The sequence below is a fragment of the Epinephelus lanceolatus genome, chromosome 6 (assembly GCF_041903045.1).
Source record: "Epinephelus lanceolatus isolate andai-2023 chromosome 6, ASM4190304v1, whole genome shotgun sequence".
NCBI lineage: Eukaryota > Metazoa > Chordata > Actinopteri > Perciformes > Serranidae > Epinephelus > Epinephelus lanceolatus.
In genome coordinates this window covers 11,537,406-11,558,229 of record NC_135739.1, presented here as the reverse complement: position 1 = coordinate 11,558,229, position 20,824 = coordinate 11,537,406, and the positions used below count along the sequence as shown (strand labels likewise).

Here is a 20,824-nt window from a genome sequence, read left to right as displayed (position 1 = left end):
AAGTATAGAAATTAATAAATAAATTTGAAAATAATTAGGTTAATATATATATAAATAAATAAATACGTCAATAAGGAAGTGAATACATTTATTTTAAAAAATGCAGGAATAAATAAATACAAAAATAAACAAATAAATGTATGAATATATTAATAAATACAGGAATAAATCAGTAATTCAATTTATAACCAGTACAGAAATGAATAAATACGTAAATAAATAAACGTATTCTAGATAAATAAGGAAATAAACAGAATAAAACAATGCTGAAATATATACAGAAATAAATAAATGCAGACATTAAAAAATATATATATGTTTGTAGTTTAGTTAATGAAGTTGAAGTGGATCATCAGCAAGATGGAGACTACTTAAAGCATGAATAATAAAAAGTCAGAATAACAGCCCTGTTTTCAGCTGATCCAAAAGGGTTTTAAAGAGCTTATTTAGCAACAAATAAAGGAGCACTTCATCCTTCAAATTATCACAAATATTCAACATGAGCAATTCTGGAGATACGTAGTTTTCACTGGACAGGAATGGCATGAAACACTGTTTTCGACAGTAGAGAAGTATAAGGATGCATGAAAAGAAAATACTTAAGTGAAGTACAAGTATCTCAAATTTGTACTTAGAGCCGGGTCTCACTCCGAAGTTGTCAAAATCCAGCGCTTGGGCAGTGACTTGCAGCATCAGACACCAACGAAAAACGTTTAACGTCGGCATGACATGCGCCCAGTGGTGTAAGGGGGAAACGCGGTGGGACAAGGACGAAAGTTAAGGCGGCGAAAGTCCAACTTGAGTGGGCGAGTGGGGTGGTGGATGGGACCAACAAACACCGACTTTCACCCAGACAGAGATGTGTTCACATCCCATAAGATTCGAAAGCCAAACCCTGTCAAGTTGTGTCAACATAGTGCGTTTATTTTGAAAGAGACTGCATGTAATCATTAAATTTCCTGTGAAAACAGAAGTGTATTTTGAAAGAAGACAATGCATGTAACAGGCAGAACTTGACACGGTGTCCCAGAATGTCAATAGCCAATGCAAACCTTGCATGTCGTATGTGGACGTGGAAAGTCCATGACCAAATGTCAGTATGTGACGAGGTCGGAGTGAGAATGTATTGGTACTTAAGTACAGTACTTTAATAAATGTACTCAGTTACATTCCACCACTGCTGTCCGCACACTGTGTATTACAGCATCACAAACCAGCCAAAGTCGTCACATACCGCTGCTTTGTCAGTGATTTCTGTGTCAGACACCAACCACCAAAAGCCACTTTTCACAGCAGTACGATACGCTGCTGGGCAGAACTTTTGAGGTGTTATGATACGCCACCAGTCGGCTGGACGGCACCTGTCACAATGGAGGGGTTCAACCAACGCCAGACTTTCCAGGTGTTCACTTCTCATATGAATGCAGAGTCAAACTATTATGGGTTTTTTTCCCAGTCTAACCATGTGCTTTTGTAGATGTCTCTGCGTTGGTTGCAGTGTCCCCGAACATCAACAGCAGACGCAGGAGGACACCTAGCGCATAATATGTAGATGTGAAAGTCCACTGACAAAGCGGCGATATGTGACGACTTGGGATAAGTCAGGAATAAACCTCAAAGATGCCATTTGTTAGTATCTCTGTAAACTTCCTGCACACTGCAGCCATATCACCCTGTCCTCACTGTTCTTACACATTTCAATAGTCTCTGCTATGCGATCATATTCCTATCTTCATCTAATCAATACTCTAATGCACTTCTTTGTGAGCTGCTGTGCATGGTTGGATCTGAAATTCACCATGTCACACAGACAGCACGAGTCAACATGTTTATCCTTTGGACTGTTTAGCAGGGGGTGGTGCCAGAGCACTAGACTGGGCCACTGACCTGCATAGTTCACTGAGGCAGAGTTGGTGGACTGTACTGCACTCATTATATCAGTAAAGACAGACATGGAGCTTGGATCAGCGGTAAGTACAGTGAGGAGTAAGAGGGTACTGCTCGGTGACGAGATCCGTCCTGCTGTCATCGTAATTAAGGATGGAAAGATCCGTGAGATACTCCCAGACAGAGACTTTTCTGGAGCTGCTGCCTGTGAGGTAAGCTGGCACTCATTAGTATCTGTTTATGAGCTCATATGCATTGATTTAACACTCCTAATCGTCTATGTGCACTAAACCACGGTGTTGTGACCCGGCTGTGATGGCAGGTGCTGGATGTGGGCGACAGTGTGGTGATGCCAGGCGTTGTAGACTGCCATGTTCATGTGAATGAACCAGGCCGCACTTCCTGGGAGGGTTTCTGGACCGCCACCAGGGCTGCTGCGGCAGGAGGGGTGACAACCATCGTGGACATGCCGCTGTAAGTTGAAGAGTTTCCCCTCTCCAAATCAATCAAAACCCACTGTCTGACCTCACAAGGTCACAGGTAGAGGGTAAAGGTTGCAGCGTAAACAGAATGGGAGATAACTGTCCTCCCAGCCCAGTCACCAGAAGAAATGACATGCACATTTCTGCAAACCATGGATATGTTGCATTTGTATGTTTCATACATATATATGAGCTGACTGTCATTTTGAGGAGACGGTGGATGGTGTAACAAGTGAGATGGCTGCAAAGCTACTAGTGATGTGACGTTCGCGAACGAGCCAAGTCTTTGAACCGGCTCTTTAGAGTGAACGAGTCCTAATTTCTTTGTTTTTTGCTTTAATTTACTTTGTATCCATTAATTTCAGATTATTTGATCCGGAACAAGTCGAGAGAGACTAGTTTGGGAGGGAGAAAGACAGTGCAGCTGCTCACTTGTTCACTTCAAAGAGCCGGTTCAAAGATTCAGCTCGTTCACGAACATCACATCACTACTTGTTTATAAAGGCTGTTGCTATGGCTACACCAAACTTTATATCTGCTGAGTCTATTCTGGGTCCACATTACAATATCCGTGATGCGATAAATCACCAATGCGATTCGTCATTGAACCCAATAACACCCCCCCCCACACACACACACACGAAAAAAAAAAAAACAAAAAAAAAAAAAACGAACCTCATCTATAGATCACTGTTTGAGACCAACAAACAAAGATTATTAGCAACCCATCGCTCATTTCTAGCAGCGTTGGTGGCACATACGTTTGTTTTAAAGTGACCCCCTGCTGTGTTTCTACCAGGGATAGTGCCACAGAAAGTGGTTGTTATGCAAAAAGTTATTAAGTAATATCAACACAGTAGTCGCCGATATACTACGGATCTGAGAGTTAAGTTTTTGTGGATTTTTATGTTTGCACTTACAGTACATGGTAGTGGTTTTGACAAATGGGAAGTAATATTTTGGAGACATTAGATTTTAAATCACCCGCAGCGACGTTCTTTCTTCCCACAGAAATAGCGTCCCTCCAACTACCACTCTTGGAAATTTTCACGAGAAGCTGCAGGAGGCGACGGGGAAGTGTTTTGTGGACACGGCCTTCTGGGGAGGTGTGATTCCTGGCAATCAGGTACAGTGCAACAGCTTGGACGAAAATGAAAACATTCTCAGCCGGATGGTGCTGAATTACAGGCAAGCACAAACAACGGATGTTCTCCTTACAGCTGGAGCTTCGGCCCATGATCCAGGCAGGAGTGGCTGGCTTCAAGTGTTTCCTTATCCACAGTGGTGTGGAGGAATTCCCACATGTGACGGACGTTGATCTACACGCAGCCATGAAGCAGCTGCAAGGCACAGGAAGTGTCCTGCTGGTAACTCACCACCTGCAGCATCTTTGATAACACATCAAAAGTTTGAAGTCGTGAAACTGAAAAACCCTCTGCTGTGTCTCCTTTAGTTTCATGCAGAGAGGGATGTTCAGCCGACAACAGAAGAGAATGGAAGTAAAAATAATTTTACAGCGTACAACAAATCATCTGTTTGTTCCACCAGACTCCATTTAAACAAACAATAATTTTAGCGTGTACAGAGCCAGCATATTTTTACATCTTACTGGGCGAATAAGAGATTTATTTCAACCAAACCAGAGCTGGTGGTTGTTGGAACAGTGGAAAGATGAACCAAGAGGATTTTTGTGAGCTTCATTTTGTTTTATGTTGACAGTGAATTAAATGTGTTTTACGACGATAAAATTACTGTTTATTTAAATGGAGTTTGGTAGGATGGTTGATGGCAGTTTTGGGGCTGTTTCTGGTTTAATAAAAAGGATCTTACTCTATAACAAAGAAGTCTATCTCTGTAGGGATCCTTTCCATAAATTGTCAGTCACTTATAATACCAATCTGAGGCTTTCAGTGGCAAAAACAAGCTCTTTTGGTGGACATAAATTGATGTGTGAACCCGCCCAGAGTGGTTACGTTGCAGCCTGGCTGCTGCTGCTGGCTGCAGCACTCTCAATACTAGACCTGTTTTAAAGATTTTTGTTCTCATTAGTCACTAAGCCACAAAAACATGAGAAAATAGGTCCAGGTTGGAAAAAAAACAAACATATCCTTAAAGAAAATCAACTACAAATTTGTCATTATTGGTATTTCCTGCAGTATCTTTTGCACTCTTTCCCATGTTAGACCCTTGCCAGTACTCCACCTTCCTGCAGTCCAGACCAGACATCATGGAGATAGAGGCAATTCGCACCGTCACACAACTCTGCCTCCAGTACCAGTGAGACTCAGCATGGTGACAAATCACTATAACATCATAGTGGATCGTTCTGGTTGTAATTGTAGCGTAGATGCTACAGTGAGCTAACTCTCTCTCCTCCAGGGTGCGGTGCCACATAGTTCACTTATCCTCTGCAAAGCCACTGCAACTGATCCAGGAAGCACGGAAGGCCGGAGCGCCCTTGACAGTGGAGACCACCCACCACTACCTCAGCCTGTGTGCAGAGAACATACCTGCAGGGGCCACACAATTCAAGTGCTGCCCCCCCATCAGAGGAGCTGCTAACCAGGTGAACAGACGCTGAACGATGCTCAGTGGACTGACTATTTCCAGCGTGAGCCGAACAGTGTGGGCTGTACCTGCTTTATCATTCTTTGATCATAGTAGATGGTTGATTTTGTTGCCACAGGAGCAGTTATGGTCCGCTCTGAAAGCTGGGCAGATTGACATGGTGGTGTCCGATCATTCCCCCTGCACCCCTGATCTGAAGAAACTGCAGAACGGAGACTTCACTGAGGCTTGGGGAGGAATTTCATCTCTACAGTTTGGTAACTACAGACTAGTGACAAACATTTTTATTATTTTCTATCAAGTGGAGCAACAATTAAACTGTAATCCTAGCTCCATAAGTGCAAAACTCAATGCAACATAACATTACATGTTTATTTCAGTGACCTGGGGTCGTAATTTTACACCCTAAATCCATAAATAGCTTTGTTTCAACCATTTTGGTGAAATGCAAAATGGATTTGGTCTGTGGATTCACGTCTTGAAGCCTCTGGCATTTTGGCCATTGCCTTCTTGGATTGTTGGAGCCAGAAGTGACCATATTCAGACAAGAGGGTGGAGCTGTGCAGCAGCGAGAAGTGGATGTGACGCACGTGGTCAAATTGAATGTTTAAAATTCCATAATTCTGCATTTCAAAACAGTTCTGAAGTCCATATTAACAAGGTGAAGTGTTTTGATTGAAAATCAAATGGATGCAAAGAAACTGAATTTACGATCTTGACCTTTATATTAATTTAATTCAAATCTGCACTGCACTGCCACAACAGTGTGGCCTTGAAACCACGGCTACATGCCACCCTGAGGTCGTCTCTTAGACCCGGGTCTTTCAAGATGTTGACTGGTCTGCAGTCAGTTTCCACCCATTTAGCACTGTAGTTAACTTCTTCAGTTTAGTTTCATCCCGAGGTCTATGACGATTAGTTCACTCCAAAATACTGTTTTGCCAACTGTGGCAATGTGGTTGCCAGCTAACATCAGTCTGAGTAGCTGTACCTGTGTGCCCAGCTCATTGGTGGAAACTCAAAGTACTTGGGTGATATTTTGATTCCATTTGACACAAGGTGCAGATTACTTTTGTTTTGTCAACTGAGCCATTTGGGAGTTTTGTAAAGTGAGAGGAGACATTCAAAAGCACAGTGGTGTCGTTACTTTCCATCACTGCAGCAGGAAGCAGGGTGCATCAAAGGACAGATATATAGATGAGGACAGGTTGTGTTTGGGGAGGCATATTCATTTTGTAACACTGTTTGGAATTTGGACTGTAAATAAAGTGGGTGTATTACTTATTTTTTTAATTGGGTGGTAAACAGACTGGGAATAATTGTATATTAGTTGCAAATAAATCTTATTTTGGTTTGAAAGCTCTATTTGATACCTTTCCTCAAGCCCAAAGATTAAAAAGTATGTCGTTTAAAAAGTGTTCCACAAATCAGTTCATTTCCTGAATCAGCTAACATTAACACTACTCATAATGAGTCAGCACTTAATTCCCCAGATGATCCACTTTGTTTGAACCAATCAGCATCCAATCAATCAAAGTGCAGGAGGGACCACGAAGAACTGATGATACATTACTGGAAAAAAAAGGGATACCAAAGATAATTTTGTTCAAAACTATGTGGCTGTCAACAAAAAATTAATTGCAGCATGCAAAACGTGCAGGTCGAAAATTACAGACGGAGACGTAGTAAATTCCAGTAAACATGTTTAAATACAAATTTTAAAAAGGCATTCACGATTTTTTGGAAAATGTATATGTAATTTCAACCACTATTAAAATGGCATTACATCTGGATAAGTTAAAGTTTGGTGCTTGGTACGTGTCAGGCTTGATTTGGGACATGACTTTTGACTTTGACTTTGTTACTTGGCCCCATCTCAGGTATTTTTACATTTTAGCTTACCTCACCCCCGGGAGTATATGTGTTACATGACATTCTCTGTCTCAACATTGTGTCAAAGGTCATTCCCTCATCAGCGTCTAAATGCAACAGTATCCTGACTGAATTATATTCACTGAGGAGTGATTTAAGAGACATCAGGTGACACTTACATCCTCTATCACTTACTGTACAGATTTTGTTTGTGAATTTACATCCTAATGAGTGTTTTAATATCTGAATATAGGGCTGTGAGCTGTGAATAGGATAAAGCACTAGCATCACAGGCTGCTGTCAGAGTCATGGCAGTTCTCACATTATTCACTGTCTATGAAGCAGCTCCAGGATCTGTCTCGACATGACAAATCCTCTCTGCTGTTCAGCTGAAGGAGACACCGGCTAGAATTCACAACTTAAACCTGCTCTGTGCAATGTTACAGGGAATTTAAATGCAAATTTCCCTTTTTAAGTGGATTAGTTTCTCTCTCCTCCTCACCCGTAAATCCTTCTGACAGTCTCCCACAGCGGGCAAAGTTCACAGAGAGGTAAACAGCAACTGAGCACAAGTTTAGAGAACAGAGCAATCATTTACTGTTCAGACAAAGAGGGCAAGCGGTCAAAGTCTGACACCAGGAACAGTCTGATCCACAGCCAGAAACAAGCTATGTAAAACCTCATCAGTATTTGATGGTGTCAGCTCAGTCCTCTGTAGGCTTTGTAGCACCAACTAATGTTATAATTCCTGAAAATGTCTTTGCACCCGGATCATTCTATAAATGGGGGTACATTTCATGTCCATTGTCCATTTTTTAACTATGCTCCTAAAAATATATATTTCACCAATTAAGAGAAAGCATAACATAAAAAAGACAAACATTTTGGACACGCTATGTTTCATTCAACTTAAAACTGTCAGGATGTTTCTAAACTAACATTCTTTACAGTGTCCATTTTTATTAGTTGAGTGAGTCTTGGCCTCAAAATAGTGATAAAAACCATTAAAGTCAGTGTTTAAAAATTCTAAAAATTCAAACTAGGGCTGCCAAATAACTCGCCTTCATTTCAATTTATTAAATCACAGAAAAAATAGACTCACAAGTCAGTCTTTAGACACTTTGCTTAACTAAAGACTGATGTCTTTCTCCCTGATTTTGTGTTTAGATGGGCGGATACAATTTCAGAGTTTAAAAAAACTCCCTACATTGCAGAACCAATAGTACATCTGCAGGGCGGTCCTTCGGTGGCTCGCTGAACTCTTGTGCTTGTAAACATAGTCCAACTGCGTTAAAAGTTTTAAACAAAGTGGCTGTAAGTCCTTCATTTCCACAATCTTGTGGACTGAGCACACGTTTGATAAAATGGAGTTAAATCTCTCTGCATCCATTTTTAAGCTCTCTGTGTGTTTGTTTCCTTGCGGACGAGAAAAGGGGGAGCGCACATTTCCGGGAGGGCGTGTCCTTTTCAAAAATGCAAGAGGCGTTGCTTTGTTGCCGGCCGTTTTCTCCGGTGTGTTAAACACACTTTAGAAAGGAGTGTCCCCAGACTATCAGAAGGCGGAGATCTCTGATTGTCTGGTGGCGAGACTACAGAAAAAAGAACCCGTTAAAAAAAAAAAAAAAACGTTAATTAATTGCATTCCGTGGTGCACTTTGACCCAGTGCGTCACTGAAGGCCACAGTGGCTTTGTCGCTTGATGGAGGCAGACAAGACGACGCTGCTCGGCCTCGTGAATGGAACATTTACATTTAAAAAACGCCAAGATGGAACTGTTGATAGGAGTTTCTGCAGTAAGGAATTTTCGCTCCGTTTCTTCGACCAACAGGGCTCTCATTTCAGGGCTCATTTATGCTCAACGTTAAATACGGATCAGGATACGGACGGAGCCTTCTGTCTGTGCTCCGCGTTCATTTCGTCTGTATTTCTGCACGTTTCCATAAAGCTTATGGATACGGGCCAAACGGAGCAGTACCACCGGGAACCATGGGGGCAGTGTTGCTGTCACTACCCGATACGTAGCTTTCGTGAGACACGAAGAAGAAATAACAATTCAATTTCTCTCATTGGCAGTACTAGAGAAAAGAATTCTCCGTCCTCCAGTCGGATGTATTTAACGGCCTCACCGACCACCGCCTCCTACAACACTGCCTCTGTTTTTGTCTTTTATACAAGAGGTACATTATCAATATCACCTCCACAGTCGCCATGTTTGTTTTTGAGTTTGTTGTTGTCATAAACTTTTGACGCTGGGCTGCCTCCTGGTGGATATATTGGTTAACATCCATGCCAACGTAAAGGGCGCATGGAAGTATGTGGGCAGTGACGGTAACATCGTTTGAAACGGACGTATACATTTTCGTACGTAAAGGGAGCATAAATGAGCCCTCAGACTGAATTTACCAACACACTGTGTCAGGTCACTCACTCACCACGAGTGTTACATGAATAAGTAAACACTGACCAACGGGACCAGACTGGCCGACTCGTATGCTCTCACTCAGTGGATGGATGATGTCACAGGAAGCCAATCTTACAAAGGAGGACGACACTTCAACGATTTCCTCCAGTTTGCTTTGCTATCAAATCTAACGTTAGCTAAACAATTAGCATCACAGAGAAATCAAATATTCCTCTTAATACCTCCCCAGTTTCTGATGGAGAACAGGAAATACTTTTTCCCTAACCTGATATGAAGTGTGTGCTGCACATGTGAGCATTTTTGATGATTGCCTCCGTCCAGTCCTTTGGTCTTATCACATTTAACCATAGCTGTCTTTGTTTTTGTTGACGGGCAGTGGCGGCTGGTTTTGAGCCATGACTCCTTCTATTCTGGCTCCCAATAACACAACAAGACCACATTTTAAGACTCCTATCCTACAGCCTTGTGGTGGAGAGGCAGGTTTTGCCACATGATGCTGGCTATAGAAGGGTCTATTGGGATTGACTCCCTCTTGAGGCCAACCCCAAGTGGCCATCAGAGGAACTGCAGTTTTTGGCATTTCTGTGTTGGCTTCATTTTTCACCCCCAGTGGTTGCAGCTTGAGCTGCACCTCATGTACAGCACCTGTTAGCTGGAGAAATCAATCTGCTGTGTGCAACACGCTGTGGCACATCTGCTGGAAATGCCTCAAGGTTGTTTCGGGCAGCTGCGTAACATCTGCCCTTTACTCAGTGCACTTTTCTAGTTGCATTATTGGTCAAGTAATTACATTATTGGGTTTTATCACATTTTTGATCAGGTTAAGTGCAAATTTTACACATGTTCAGAACATTATGACATTATTGGTGCTACACAGCCTGTTAATCTCTTCACCCACCTTTAACATGTGCAGGTTTGCCTCTGTTTTGGAGTTCAGCCAGTAAGCGAGGCTTTCAGCTGTCTGACGTGGTGAGACTCCTCAGCCAGAAAACAGCCCAGCTGAGTCGGCTGGACAACCAGAAGGGCAGCCTCGCCCCCGGCTATGATGCTGACTTGGTGATATGGGACCCAGAAAGAGAATTTAAAGTTAGTAAAAGTCATATATGACATCAACAAACACCTTAAATCAAGAAAACTGATGTATTGATTTCATTTTTTGTCACACTTCACAGATTAAAGAAGCAAGCATACATCATAAAAACAAGGTAAAGCACGTTAAATGAACAAAAGATGTGATGTAAAGTTTTTTGATATGGCTGAGCTTATGATGATATGTGTGTGTGCAGCTAACGCCTTACCTCGGCATCACACTGAAAGGAGTGGTGTGTGCCACCCTCGTCAGGGGGCGGCTGGTGTTCAGAGAAGGCTCCTTCTGCCCCGAGCCTCTAGGGAAGCATCTCCTCATCTCCTCAGCTGTGAAGCACAACGACAACAAGCTGTGATAAACTTACCTGAGTGTCATGTGAATCTGTAACAGTGCACCATGGTGTTTTCCTCAATTCTCTCGCACTGAACGCTTTTTATTAGATTTCATGATCTTAAAAATTTTTACATCACGGTTTGTTTAAAATATCCTCGATTTCAGAAGTACCTCCAGAAAACAATATAACCTCCTGAGATAAATATTCTGTGAAGATAATTAATAAAATGCATTATAAGCTGATTGCATCTTCACAATATCTAATCAGAACAGCATATGGACTAATGATTATGAGACAATGGGCCCCTCTGCAAAAATATGCATCTCTTTGTAGTTGTAGTGCAGCTTTTTCTTGGTTTGTATCTTTGAGGTAACGTTGTGTCTTTTTGTGGTAGTTTTTGCCCATGTTTCTACTATTTTTGTCCCTGTATGTCTCTCTGTTGTCATTTTGAATCTCTTCCTGGTCTGTACATGTTAATTTGAGTGATATTTTGCAGGTGAAGGTCAGGGGACCCCTCTTACAGTTTGGGCCCCTGGGCCTGGTTAGTAATCCATCCATGCTTATGGACATGCAATCATATAAGTCTTTGTATCTGGAGTCAGATGACAGTCATCATAGATCTAGACACCCTAGAAAATTTAGTCTCAAAGTTTTTAATAATAAACATATTAATTAAATAGTGCTTTCTTTTTGGGGGCCTTTGAGACACCTTCACAACACATTTTTGATTGTCTTTAAATCAGAGTATTTCAGGGTTTTGTCATTGGAAATTGGACTCACTTTCCTTTTTTGTCAAATCACACTTGCCCATATGAGCATCAGTAGTGTTAGACTGGATGCGCAGGGCAGTTCTCAACCCAAACACCAGAAAAAATGTTGGTATTGTATGTTTTTGCAAACCAAATGTACGTTATTATGTAGCAGATACAATGAAACTTTGCATCTCAAAAACTGTGGTTAATGTTCGGTTAGGTTGAGGCACAAAAACAACTTGGTTATGGTTAGGAAAGATCATGTTTTGGCTTAAAATATACAGTTTCAGGGGCACAATATATACATACATACACTGTCCAAATATTCCCAAGTGAAATCTATAAATCATATAAACTGTACCTAATCAGAACGTACATTAACCTGAGTTATGACGTAGGCAAACAAGAGCGTTGAGTTGTAGCAAACACATCCTGTAATGCTGTGACCAGGGCAAAAGCCTGGCGCTCTAGAGTCTGCAGTCAATGATTAACATATGAGGACATGTTGGGTGACTTCCTTATCTCTGGAAAGACCTCACTGGTCAGACAGAGGGGTGTGCTCAGCTCAGGCTTTACTTGACCTGCTTCCACAGCTGTTTGTGGTTTTACTGCGTTTGTCAATCTGCTGGGAACATGTCGTCCGTCTTCATACCTCCACCAAAATGCCTGCTGAAGTCTATGGTGGTTCCTCATCGTCACATGTTCGGACCAGGACCCTCCAACGTTCCTCCACGGATCTTGGAGGCCGGGGCCAACCCTGTCATTGGACACATGCATCCAGAGATATTTGAGGTAAATCAGTGCAAGATGGAGCCTGACTAGCTACTAGAACTATTTACACATTATGATGGGGGAGTTTGGGAATGATTATAAAGTTTTCACTTTGCATTCCCAATCTTTAATTAGCTGACATATATTTTAAAAAAAAAACAAAAACATTGTACATTTGCAGTGGTTTGCAACATTGTGCACAGAAAAGCAATTAAAGCTGCTGGAAAGTAACATTTACTCGTGCTGTGCTTAAGTATGATTTTAAAGGTCCAGTGTGTGAGATTAAGGGGGATTTAGTGGCATCCAGTGGTGAGGTGGGCAGATTGAAACCAGCTAAAACTTCTCCTGGCTAATATTCCTTCAATGTTCATTGTTCAGGAGTTTTTACCGGGAGCCGAGAGAGGTCTCCTCCTCTCCAAAACAAACGGACCAGGTGATTTAAACCAGTAAAAACACAGATTAAAGCAGTTTCACATTTAAAAAAAAGTCAGTGTTTTTCCAACACTTGTCGCAGAGGGGCTGTGAACTACGGTGGCCCACGCTGAGACACCAATGGCTCTGTCCAGAGCCAGTGTTTGATTTGTCTGTTCTGGGCTTCTTTAGCAACATGGCAGACTTCATTAGATATAAACAGCTCATTCTAAAGAAACAAAAACATCCTTCCATTTTTATCTGCTTGTCTGGCCGGGTCGCAGGGGCATCAAGCCAAGCAAAGCATCACAGACGTCCCTCTCCCCAGCAACACTTTCCAGCTCTTCATGGGGGACCCCAAGGCGTTCCCGAGCCAGATGAGATATGTAATCCCTCCAGTGTGTTCTGGGTCTGCCCTGGGGCCTCCTAGTGGGACGTGCCCAGAACACCTCTAACAGGAGGCACCCAGGTGGACCCTGATCAGATGCCCCAACCAACTCAACTGACCCCATTTTGATGCAAAGGAGCAGCATCTCTACTCCAAGCTCCCTCCGGATGTCTCACTTTGGCCATTTCTATCTGCAATCTCATTCTTTCAGTCACTACCCAGAGCTCATGACCAAAGGTGAGGCTTGGGACGTAGCTGGACCAGTTAATCAAAAGCTCCGCCTTCCGGCTCAGCTCTCACTTCACCACAATGGTCCGGCACAGCACCAGCATCTCTGCAGACACTGTGCCAAACCGCCAATCCATCTCACGCTCCATTCTACCCTCACTCGTGAGCAAGAGTAACTCTCTCCCAACCCAGAGGGCGCAATCCACCTGTCACCTACACACTGGACCTCTGATGTAATTGTACTTTACTTGACTATTCCATTTTATGCCACTACATAATTCTACTTCATCACATTTCAGAGGGAAATATTGAACTTTTTAATGCACTATAGAGCTTTGATTCTCGGCCTGACCTTACCCACCAGGTTCAGGCCTGGATTTTTATTTTTTAAAATACAGACCATATAGTCTGTGTAATGTCAGGAATAATGTGTGTGCTGTGTACTGCAGGATTTAGGGGCATATATTGTTTTCTTTAGTGTATAATCATTGTGTTTTCTTCACTTTATAATGAGCCGTTTGTATCTACACAGGGAGCGGGTCCTCGTTTATGGAGATCACCATGTTCACCGCCATGTTTCTACAGCAGCCCAGAGCAGACAAACCAAACACTGGCTCTAGTTAGGGACATTTGCATTATGCTTTTTTGTTCGGCCACAACGACACAATGACAGTGTTGGAAAAATGTGAAACTGTTTTATCCAGTGGTTTTACCGGTTTAGGTCACCTGGTCTGTTTGTTTTGGAGAGGAAGAGACCTCTGTGGATAATTCAGCTCCTGTTAAAAACCTCCTTGGTGGGCCCTCTGCCACATGTTGAACAGAATAGGAAAAGCATTGATTTTCTACTTCTCACTCCGAAGTCATCGAAAGGTGACACTTGGTCAGAGACTTCTGGCGTCAGACTGACGAAAACATGGTTTAAACCACCCTTAAACCACTATCACCTGACACTGAAATGAACAGTTTTAGACTTGAACAGTGACCCGAAAGCCATAGAGTTAAAAAACACTAAACAAATGTGGCACTGTTTGCAACTTTGTTTTTGCACAACAATGTTCAGGCATTGAAAAAAACTGTTTTCTTCATTATTATTCTTAATTACACACCTGCGACCATTAAATAAACCCATTGTCGCCATATGAGGACATCTCATTCCAAAACTACTTTGTTACTGTTCAAAGACAATGTTTAGCTTTTTATATTTAATCCCAGATAGCAAGGAGAACTCAAAAAATTCTACCAAACAAAAGCTCTGGTCTCAATTATCAATTATCAAAAATGTTCCTGATTTATTTTCCCTCATGATCGGACAGATTGAGACCTGTGTTTTGTTCGCTCAGTCTGCCCCTCATTACAGGAAACATGGTGGTATTGCAGAGAAAATATATTTCTATTTAATCTCTTTCAACAGTGTTTGCTCATTTTATGTTACAGATAATGAATGACATCAAAAGTGGAATCCAGTACATATTCCAGACTCAGAACAACATGACTTTAGCGGTGAGCGGCACCGGCCACACTGCCATGGAGTGTGCCATCTTCAACGCAGTGGAGCCTGGGGAGAGCGTACTGATGGCAGTAAACGGCATATGGGGAGAGCGAGCAGCAGATATGGCTGAGAGGATAGGTAAGGCTTGGTGCTCTGTATTTTTCTGTCAACAAGAAATGACATTTTTCTGTTATTTTCATGGGATTTGTTGACTGTAATCAAAATACATCACATTGTCACTCCTCTCCTTTCAAATCAGTAACTGATGGAATAAACATGATTCTGAGGCGATTCACAAACAGAATATCTTGTGTGTTAACCCAACAGGTGCCAGAGTAAACACCATAGTGGCGCCCCCTGGTGGTTTCCTCACTAATGCAGAAATTGAGCAGGTATCACTCTGACTCTCCACTTATCAGGTTACTTAAATGAATTCAGTCAAATTAACCAAACTACACCTTCCCTTTAAGAGAAAATATGTCATCATTTATTTTCTCTTATATCCTTTTTGTTTTTTACTTTAAATAGTATTTTATTTTTATTTATTTACTTACTATGAATAAACATTTTCTTAGATTTTTTTTTTGTATCACGATTAACTTCCATTTTATTTCATTTTTATCTTTGTTTTTTTAATCATTTTTCTTTCAAACAGGTAAAAAGAAAATTAAAATACATAAATAAGATAACTAATAAATTAGCAGTTATCCCAGAGTTACTTCTCAATATAATTCTTATAATTCTTATAAACATAAATAAACATCATTTATTAAACATCAAGTATTTACATGTCCAAAAAAACTTACATTCATTATTTAACTTAGATTTACTATTAATGTATAACAACAATATTATTATTATTATTATTATTATTATTATTATTATTATTATTATTATAATACTTATTATTATTATTATTATTAATATTATTATTATTATTAATATTAATAATAATAATAATAATAATAATAATAAATATCAGTAGTAGTAGTAGTAGTGGTAGTAGATTAATTAGATTTATTTTGAAAATGTAAAAAAATCTTTATAAAAATAAAAAACAAATAAAATGAATATATAAATTCTCATAAACATAAATAAACATAATTTAATATCTACATGTCCGTCCCCTTCTCCATTACTTAAACTACAGTATTTACTGAAAACTCACAATTATTCATTATTTGATTTTAAATTTTAGCAGCACACAAGATGTGATTAAAAACAAGTATATAAAAATAAACATGGCAGGGATTGTGCAGAAGTAAGAAACCCAAAGGGGGTTTATGGTGAAAACCTTCCCTCTAAAATCTATTATATTACAAATAATATTTCTCTCCGAAACAAATAAGTATTTTTAGCATTAATATGAGTATTATTATTAGTAGTAGTATGAGTATAAGTATTAGCATTGCTATAAATCTCTCTATCTCTCCATGTGTAGAGGTGTTGCGTATATTTCCTTGTCTGGAAATGGGCATTCAAACTTAGACACTGAACTATTGAATTAAATAAATAAATTCTGTCTGTACCCTGTGTGATCATACTGTTGTGTCATTGCAGGCCTTGTCAAAACACCGGCCAGTGCTGTTCTTCCTCGCACATGGAGAATCTTCTACAGGAGTCCTGCATCCTTTAGATGGCATCGGTCAGCTGTGCCATAAGTAAGACGCAGCGCTCGCTCCTCTGACATCGTCACACCTGTAACAAAAGGAAGGGCAGATAACAGCTGTGTCATGACTTGTGCACGCAGGTATAACTGCTTGTTCCTCGTTGACTCTGTGGCGTCGTTGGGAGGGTCGCCTCTGTACATGGACAAGCAAGGGATAGACATCCTGTACACAGGCTCCCAGAAGGTTCTGAATGCTCCTCCGGGCACAGCGCCCATCTCCTTCAGTGAAAGAGCATGGTGAGAGATCTATATACAAGTGATAATTCAAACTATATGTTACTTGTGTATTTAAAGTTTAATCTGTCATCAGTCAGAAAATATTCAACCGGAGGACAAAGCCTGTGTCATTCTTCTTGGATTTGAGCTGGCTTGCAAACTATTGGGGATGTGATGGCAAGCCGTCGAGAGTGTAAGACATCTTTTGTCACTGCACACAGAAACTGATTAGATTTCAAACTGTGCTCTCATTTTTAGCCGTACTTGTGCAAAGTCTGACAATTGCCTTGTGTCTTCCATTTCCTCACGACAGATATCACCACACAGGTCCAGTCACTGCGTTTTACTCTCTAAGGGAGAGTCTGGCTGTGATCGCTGAAGAGGTAGGACGTGTTTGACGGAAATAGTTTGATCTTGTATCTGTTGGAGCTTTAACAGTTCTGTACCACTGAGCAGGTTACACAGTGACAGAAATACACCATTCTCTGTGCCAAAGACAAAATATCAGAACAAGGCATCAATATGAATTAACCATTAACTAGCTGTTGCTTTGGGACAGAGCCGAAATGCAAGCAAAATGAGTTTTGTTTTTGTTTCAAAGAGTTGCTAGCACAGCTGTAGACATTTAGTATTACCATAGAAACCCTGATTAGCATCCTTAGAACTGATATGTACAATATACACCGATCAGCCAAAACATTCAAACCACTGACAGGTGAAGTGAATAACTTTGATTATTTTGTTCCAATGCATCGTTCTACTGAGAAACCTTTGGTTCTGGCGTTCATGTGGATACCACCTGACATGCTCCACCCACTCAACCACCGTTGCAGACCAAGTACCCCCTTAAGACCTTAAACTTGGACACCTGCCACCCTTATGTCTGTTTAAATGCCTTATTTCAGATCTGGTTTTAACTGAGTGTAAATGCTTTTAACTCTACATCTACACCATGACATGTTTATCATGCTGTATTTCTTCTTTTAGCAATCGTTTATTGGGCACTTGGGCAGTAACTTGCAGTGTCAGAAACCAACAAAAGTCCTTTAACGTCAGCATGATACATGGCTGGTTGCCGTTATAGTTTGATGGGGCCCTGTGGCGTCAGGGGGAAATGCAGCAGGACAACGACAAAAGTCAAGGTGGCTAAAGTCCAGCTGGGGGGGACAGGAGGATGGGTCCAACAAACACTGACTTTCACTGGAGAGAGTGTTGTTTGCACCCCATACGATTCTAAAGCCAAACTGTTCTTTTTTCCTAAACCTAACCACGTGTGTTTGTTGTTGAAGGAAACAACGTGGTGCTTTTATTTTGAAAGAGATTGCATTTAAACATTGAATTTACTGTGAAAACGGAAGTGTATTTTGAAAGAAGACAGTGCATGTAACAGGCAGAACTTGACACGGCGTCCCAGAACGCCAACAACCAACACACCCAGGGTACCTTGCACGTTGTATGTGGACGTAGAAAGTCCATGACCAAATGACCATCAATGAATGAATGAATGAATGAATGAATGAATGTGTACAAAATAGAAAAAAAATATATGTTCTGTGTTATTCAAAGGGTCTGGAGAATTCATGGGACAGACATCAAAAAGTGGCAGAGTATTTCCATGCTGGTCTGGAGGGCATGGGACTCAAACTTTTTGTCAAAGACAAAGTGAGTTTCAAGTTTCATCACAACCATTTGTTTCTATTATGACCTGTAGAGGAATATACACAGAATAATGATCATTAGAGCTGCAATGATTCATGGATTCATTGATAAGATGTCAGCTAGGCCTGTTGAATTAGTCGCCAACTAATTTCATATTCGATTAAGTTAAAAATCTCTGATTCCAAATTCGAACATGTGAATATTCACTGATTTCTTTACTGCTGTGACAGAATAACTTTGGGTTGTGGACAAAACACGACAATTTAGGACGTCATCTTGGGCTCTAGGACACACTGCTCAACATTTTACAGAGCAGTGGTTCTCAACCTTTCTTGTGTCAAGGTCTCCTAAATCAAAACACATTAGGTCTCTTTAATAAGATTTCACACAAGATTTTGGTTCTCAGATTTGATTCAGATCAGAATTCAACAGTTGTCAGCTACAGCTTAGCAGATAACCGAGAAGAAAATAAAACCTGTGATCAAAATATTAACTCTAATGACTCTTACTCACACTGGGCTCACTTCTACAGTAAATTCCATTGTGAAAATAAACTCTCTTCCATGTTTGTGGTGACCTCCTGGAACTCCCTCAAGGACTCCTGAGGGTTCCCTGGCCCCTGGTTGAGAATCTAATCTAATTAGCCCTGATGATCATATTACAAATGCGCCATTTTCTGACTTTAATGTAATGATTGTTACAGAAAGCAAGACTCCCGACAGTGACCACTATTGTTGCTCCACATGGATACGACTGGAAAGAGATCACGACCTACATCATGAAAACACACAATCTAGAGATTTCTGGAGGACTCGGACCTTCAGTTGGTTTGGTAAGAGAAAAATCTGTCAAATACTTTGTATAATAGTTTGTGTATATAGACTCTAGGGGTGTGCCATGTCATCTTGTTCATGATAACACAAGTATCATTTTTAATATGATATGACAAATTCATACCGTGATACTCACAGTATTTTGAATTGGTGACATAGTGATGCCATACGGTTACCCACGGCAACAACAAGCATGTCTGAAAGCGAGATTATTACAGACTCCTTGGTGGTTCCGAAAAGAGGAGCAGCTTCAGTTGTGTGGAATAAACTGATCTCCTGAATGTTTTATGAACAGACTCTTTTAGCGAGTTACTGCTCAGACGGAACTCAGTCAGCGGCTCCCCTGGCAGCAGCACAGCGTCTCTCCCTCTCCTCTCTCGCCGTGTCGCCAAGTGATTTTGTCATAAATGTTTGTCAAAAAAGACGATCAAGAACATCATTATAGCAAAAACACGCTGAAATATTGTGATATTACTTTAGGGCCATATCGCCTACACCCTGATGGATGGAGCCTTCCAAGTTAGACAGTTAACTGTAAAACTTTAATTAAAAGTCTAGTCCCAATTTAACGCCCAGTCCCTTTCACTAGCCTGGTGTAGCTACACATTTTAACAAAGGCCTGTCTCAGTTAGAGGCCTGGTCTGGTTGCCAAGCAGTTCATTTTTATAGAAGTTCTTTGGATGTATAAAACCAGGCTAGCTGTTAACTAGGTGTTTAATTCGTGCATTCAAAAACAAAAAAAAACATTTAACCTTTCGTCAGTATGGAGATGCTACACATTGTTAGCCCGGTTAGATTTTCTATAATTCAATTGTTCAGTTCAGTTTACTGAAACCATGAGCACCAAAGAATAATGCGCTCCGATTTACCACAATGGTAAACAAGAGAGACAGAAAAAAAAGGTGAATCAAAAGGGTTTTTCATAAAAATTAATCCAAGTTGTGATCCTTGGGTACTATAACTCACTCTCTGATGTGCTGTCTGTCGGAGCTAGATTAAGTGAATGATTCATAATTGATATATTATTTGAAGCCTCATTTTTAAACAAGTAATATTCATACTGGTTTAAAGAAACAATTTGATTGTATATCCAATCTTTGCTGAGCAACAGCTTTGTGTGAAAGGAATTTAAGGCCTGCCCCAAATATAGGCCTGTCGAGTTCGGTGATTTAAGCAAATAATACTTTTACGGTAAGTCCTGTGTAGCCTAAATTCCAATTTTTCTTGGTCGTTTTAGGTGCTGCGTGTGGGACTGATGGGATGTAACAGCAGCAAGGCCAGTGTTGACATGGTGCTGGCGGCACTGAAAGATGCTCTGAAACACTGCCACAGGAGCAAAGTGTAACATGTTGCTGTTGGATGCTGTCAAGATAACCCTGAATCAACTCTACTGTCATTAGGAAGTAATAAATAAACCCTTATTCTCAGTAGTTGTCTCGTCTGTATGATGCTGTAATGCCTTTTGTCAGCTACAGGTCTGTGTTTTAAGCCTTCATTGATTTTCAGCCCAATAAAAAAGACACATGGGAACTTTGACATGATAGCGTTCGCACTGAGGGTGTGAGTAAGATGTACAGATTGTATAGCACCATGTGGCAAATTTTTGATTTGTTATATTGGGCTATTTAAATAAAACTGACTTGATTATTCCACTCTTAATGGTACATTAGATATATTTCACACATATAGAAAGACCACATTCTGCCTTCTTATACAATAATATTATTTCTTATGATTATTTATTTGAATCTGTTTT

General features: G+C 40.7%; 2 protein-coding genes across 2 annotated transcripts; both read left to right on the top strand.

The window, feature by feature from the left end:
• The first annotated feature begins 1,867 nt into the window (after window positions 1-1,867).
• Window positions 1,868-11,329, top strand: LOC117254136 (Allantoinase, mitochondrial). The gene is made up of 11 exons (XM_033622170.2): window positions 1,868-2,099; window positions 2,210-2,361; window positions 3,381-3,495; window positions 3,590-3,736; window positions 3,823-3,868; window positions 4,553-4,646; window positions 4,749-4,935; window positions 5,056-5,194; window positions 10,145-10,317; window positions 10,404-10,436; window positions 10,518-11,329. The coding sequence occupies exons 1-11, from the start codon at window positions 1,953-1,955 to the stop codon at window positions 10,671-10,673; spliced, it is 1,389 nt and encodes a 462-aa protein (XP_033478061.2). The 5' UTR covers window positions 1,868-1,952; the 3' UTR covers window positions 10,674-11,329.
• Window positions 11,330-12,021: 692 nt separating this feature from the next.
• agxta (alanine--glyoxylate and serine--pyruvate aminotransferase a) lies at window positions 12,022-20,495 on the top strand. The gene is made up of 10 exons (XM_033622174.2): window positions 12,022-12,196; window positions 14,637-14,829; window positions 15,019-15,083; window positions 16,252-16,352; window positions 16,442-16,597; window positions 16,671-16,769; window positions 16,890-16,959; window positions 18,143-18,238; window positions 18,939-19,067; window positions 20,306-20,495. The coding sequence occupies exons 1-10, from the start codon at window positions 12,038-12,040 to the stop codon at window positions 20,411-20,413; spliced, it is 1,176 nt and encodes a 391-aa protein (XP_033478065.2). The 5' UTR covers window positions 12,022-12,037; the 3' UTR covers window positions 20,414-20,495.
• Window positions 20,496-20,824: the final 329 nt, after the last annotated feature.

What these genes read in the sequence shown, in the direction of transcription:
- LOC117254136 (XM_033622170.2), top strand. Translation starts at nt 1,953, where the DNA reads ATGGAGCTTGGATCAGCGGTAAGTACAGTGAGGAGTAAGAGGGTACTG. An exon ending in GTGTGATTCCTGGCAATCAG is followed by an intron (nt 3,496 to 3,589) that starts GTACAGTGCAAC and finishes TTCTCCTTACAG; the next exon opens with CTGGAGCTTCGGCCCATGAT. An exon ending in TCAGAGGAGCTGCTAACCAG is followed by an intron (nt 4,936 to 5,055) that starts GTGAACAGACGC and finishes TTGTTGCCACAG; the next exon opens with GAGCAGTTATGGTCCGCTCT.
- agxta (XM_033622174.2), top strand. Translation starts at nt 12,038, where the DNA reads ATGTCGTCCGTCTTCATACCTCCACCAAAATGCCTGCTGAAGTCTATG. An exon ending in CTAATGCAGAAATTGAGCAG is followed by an intron (nt 15,084 to 16,251) that starts GTATCACTCTGA and finishes GTGTCATTGCAG; the next exon opens with GCCTTGTCAAAACACCGGCC. An exon ending in AACTTTTTGTCAAAGACAAA is followed by an intron (nt 18,239 to 18,938) that starts GTGAGTTTCAAG and finishes TGATTGTTACAG; the next exon opens with AAAGCAAGACTCCCGACAGT.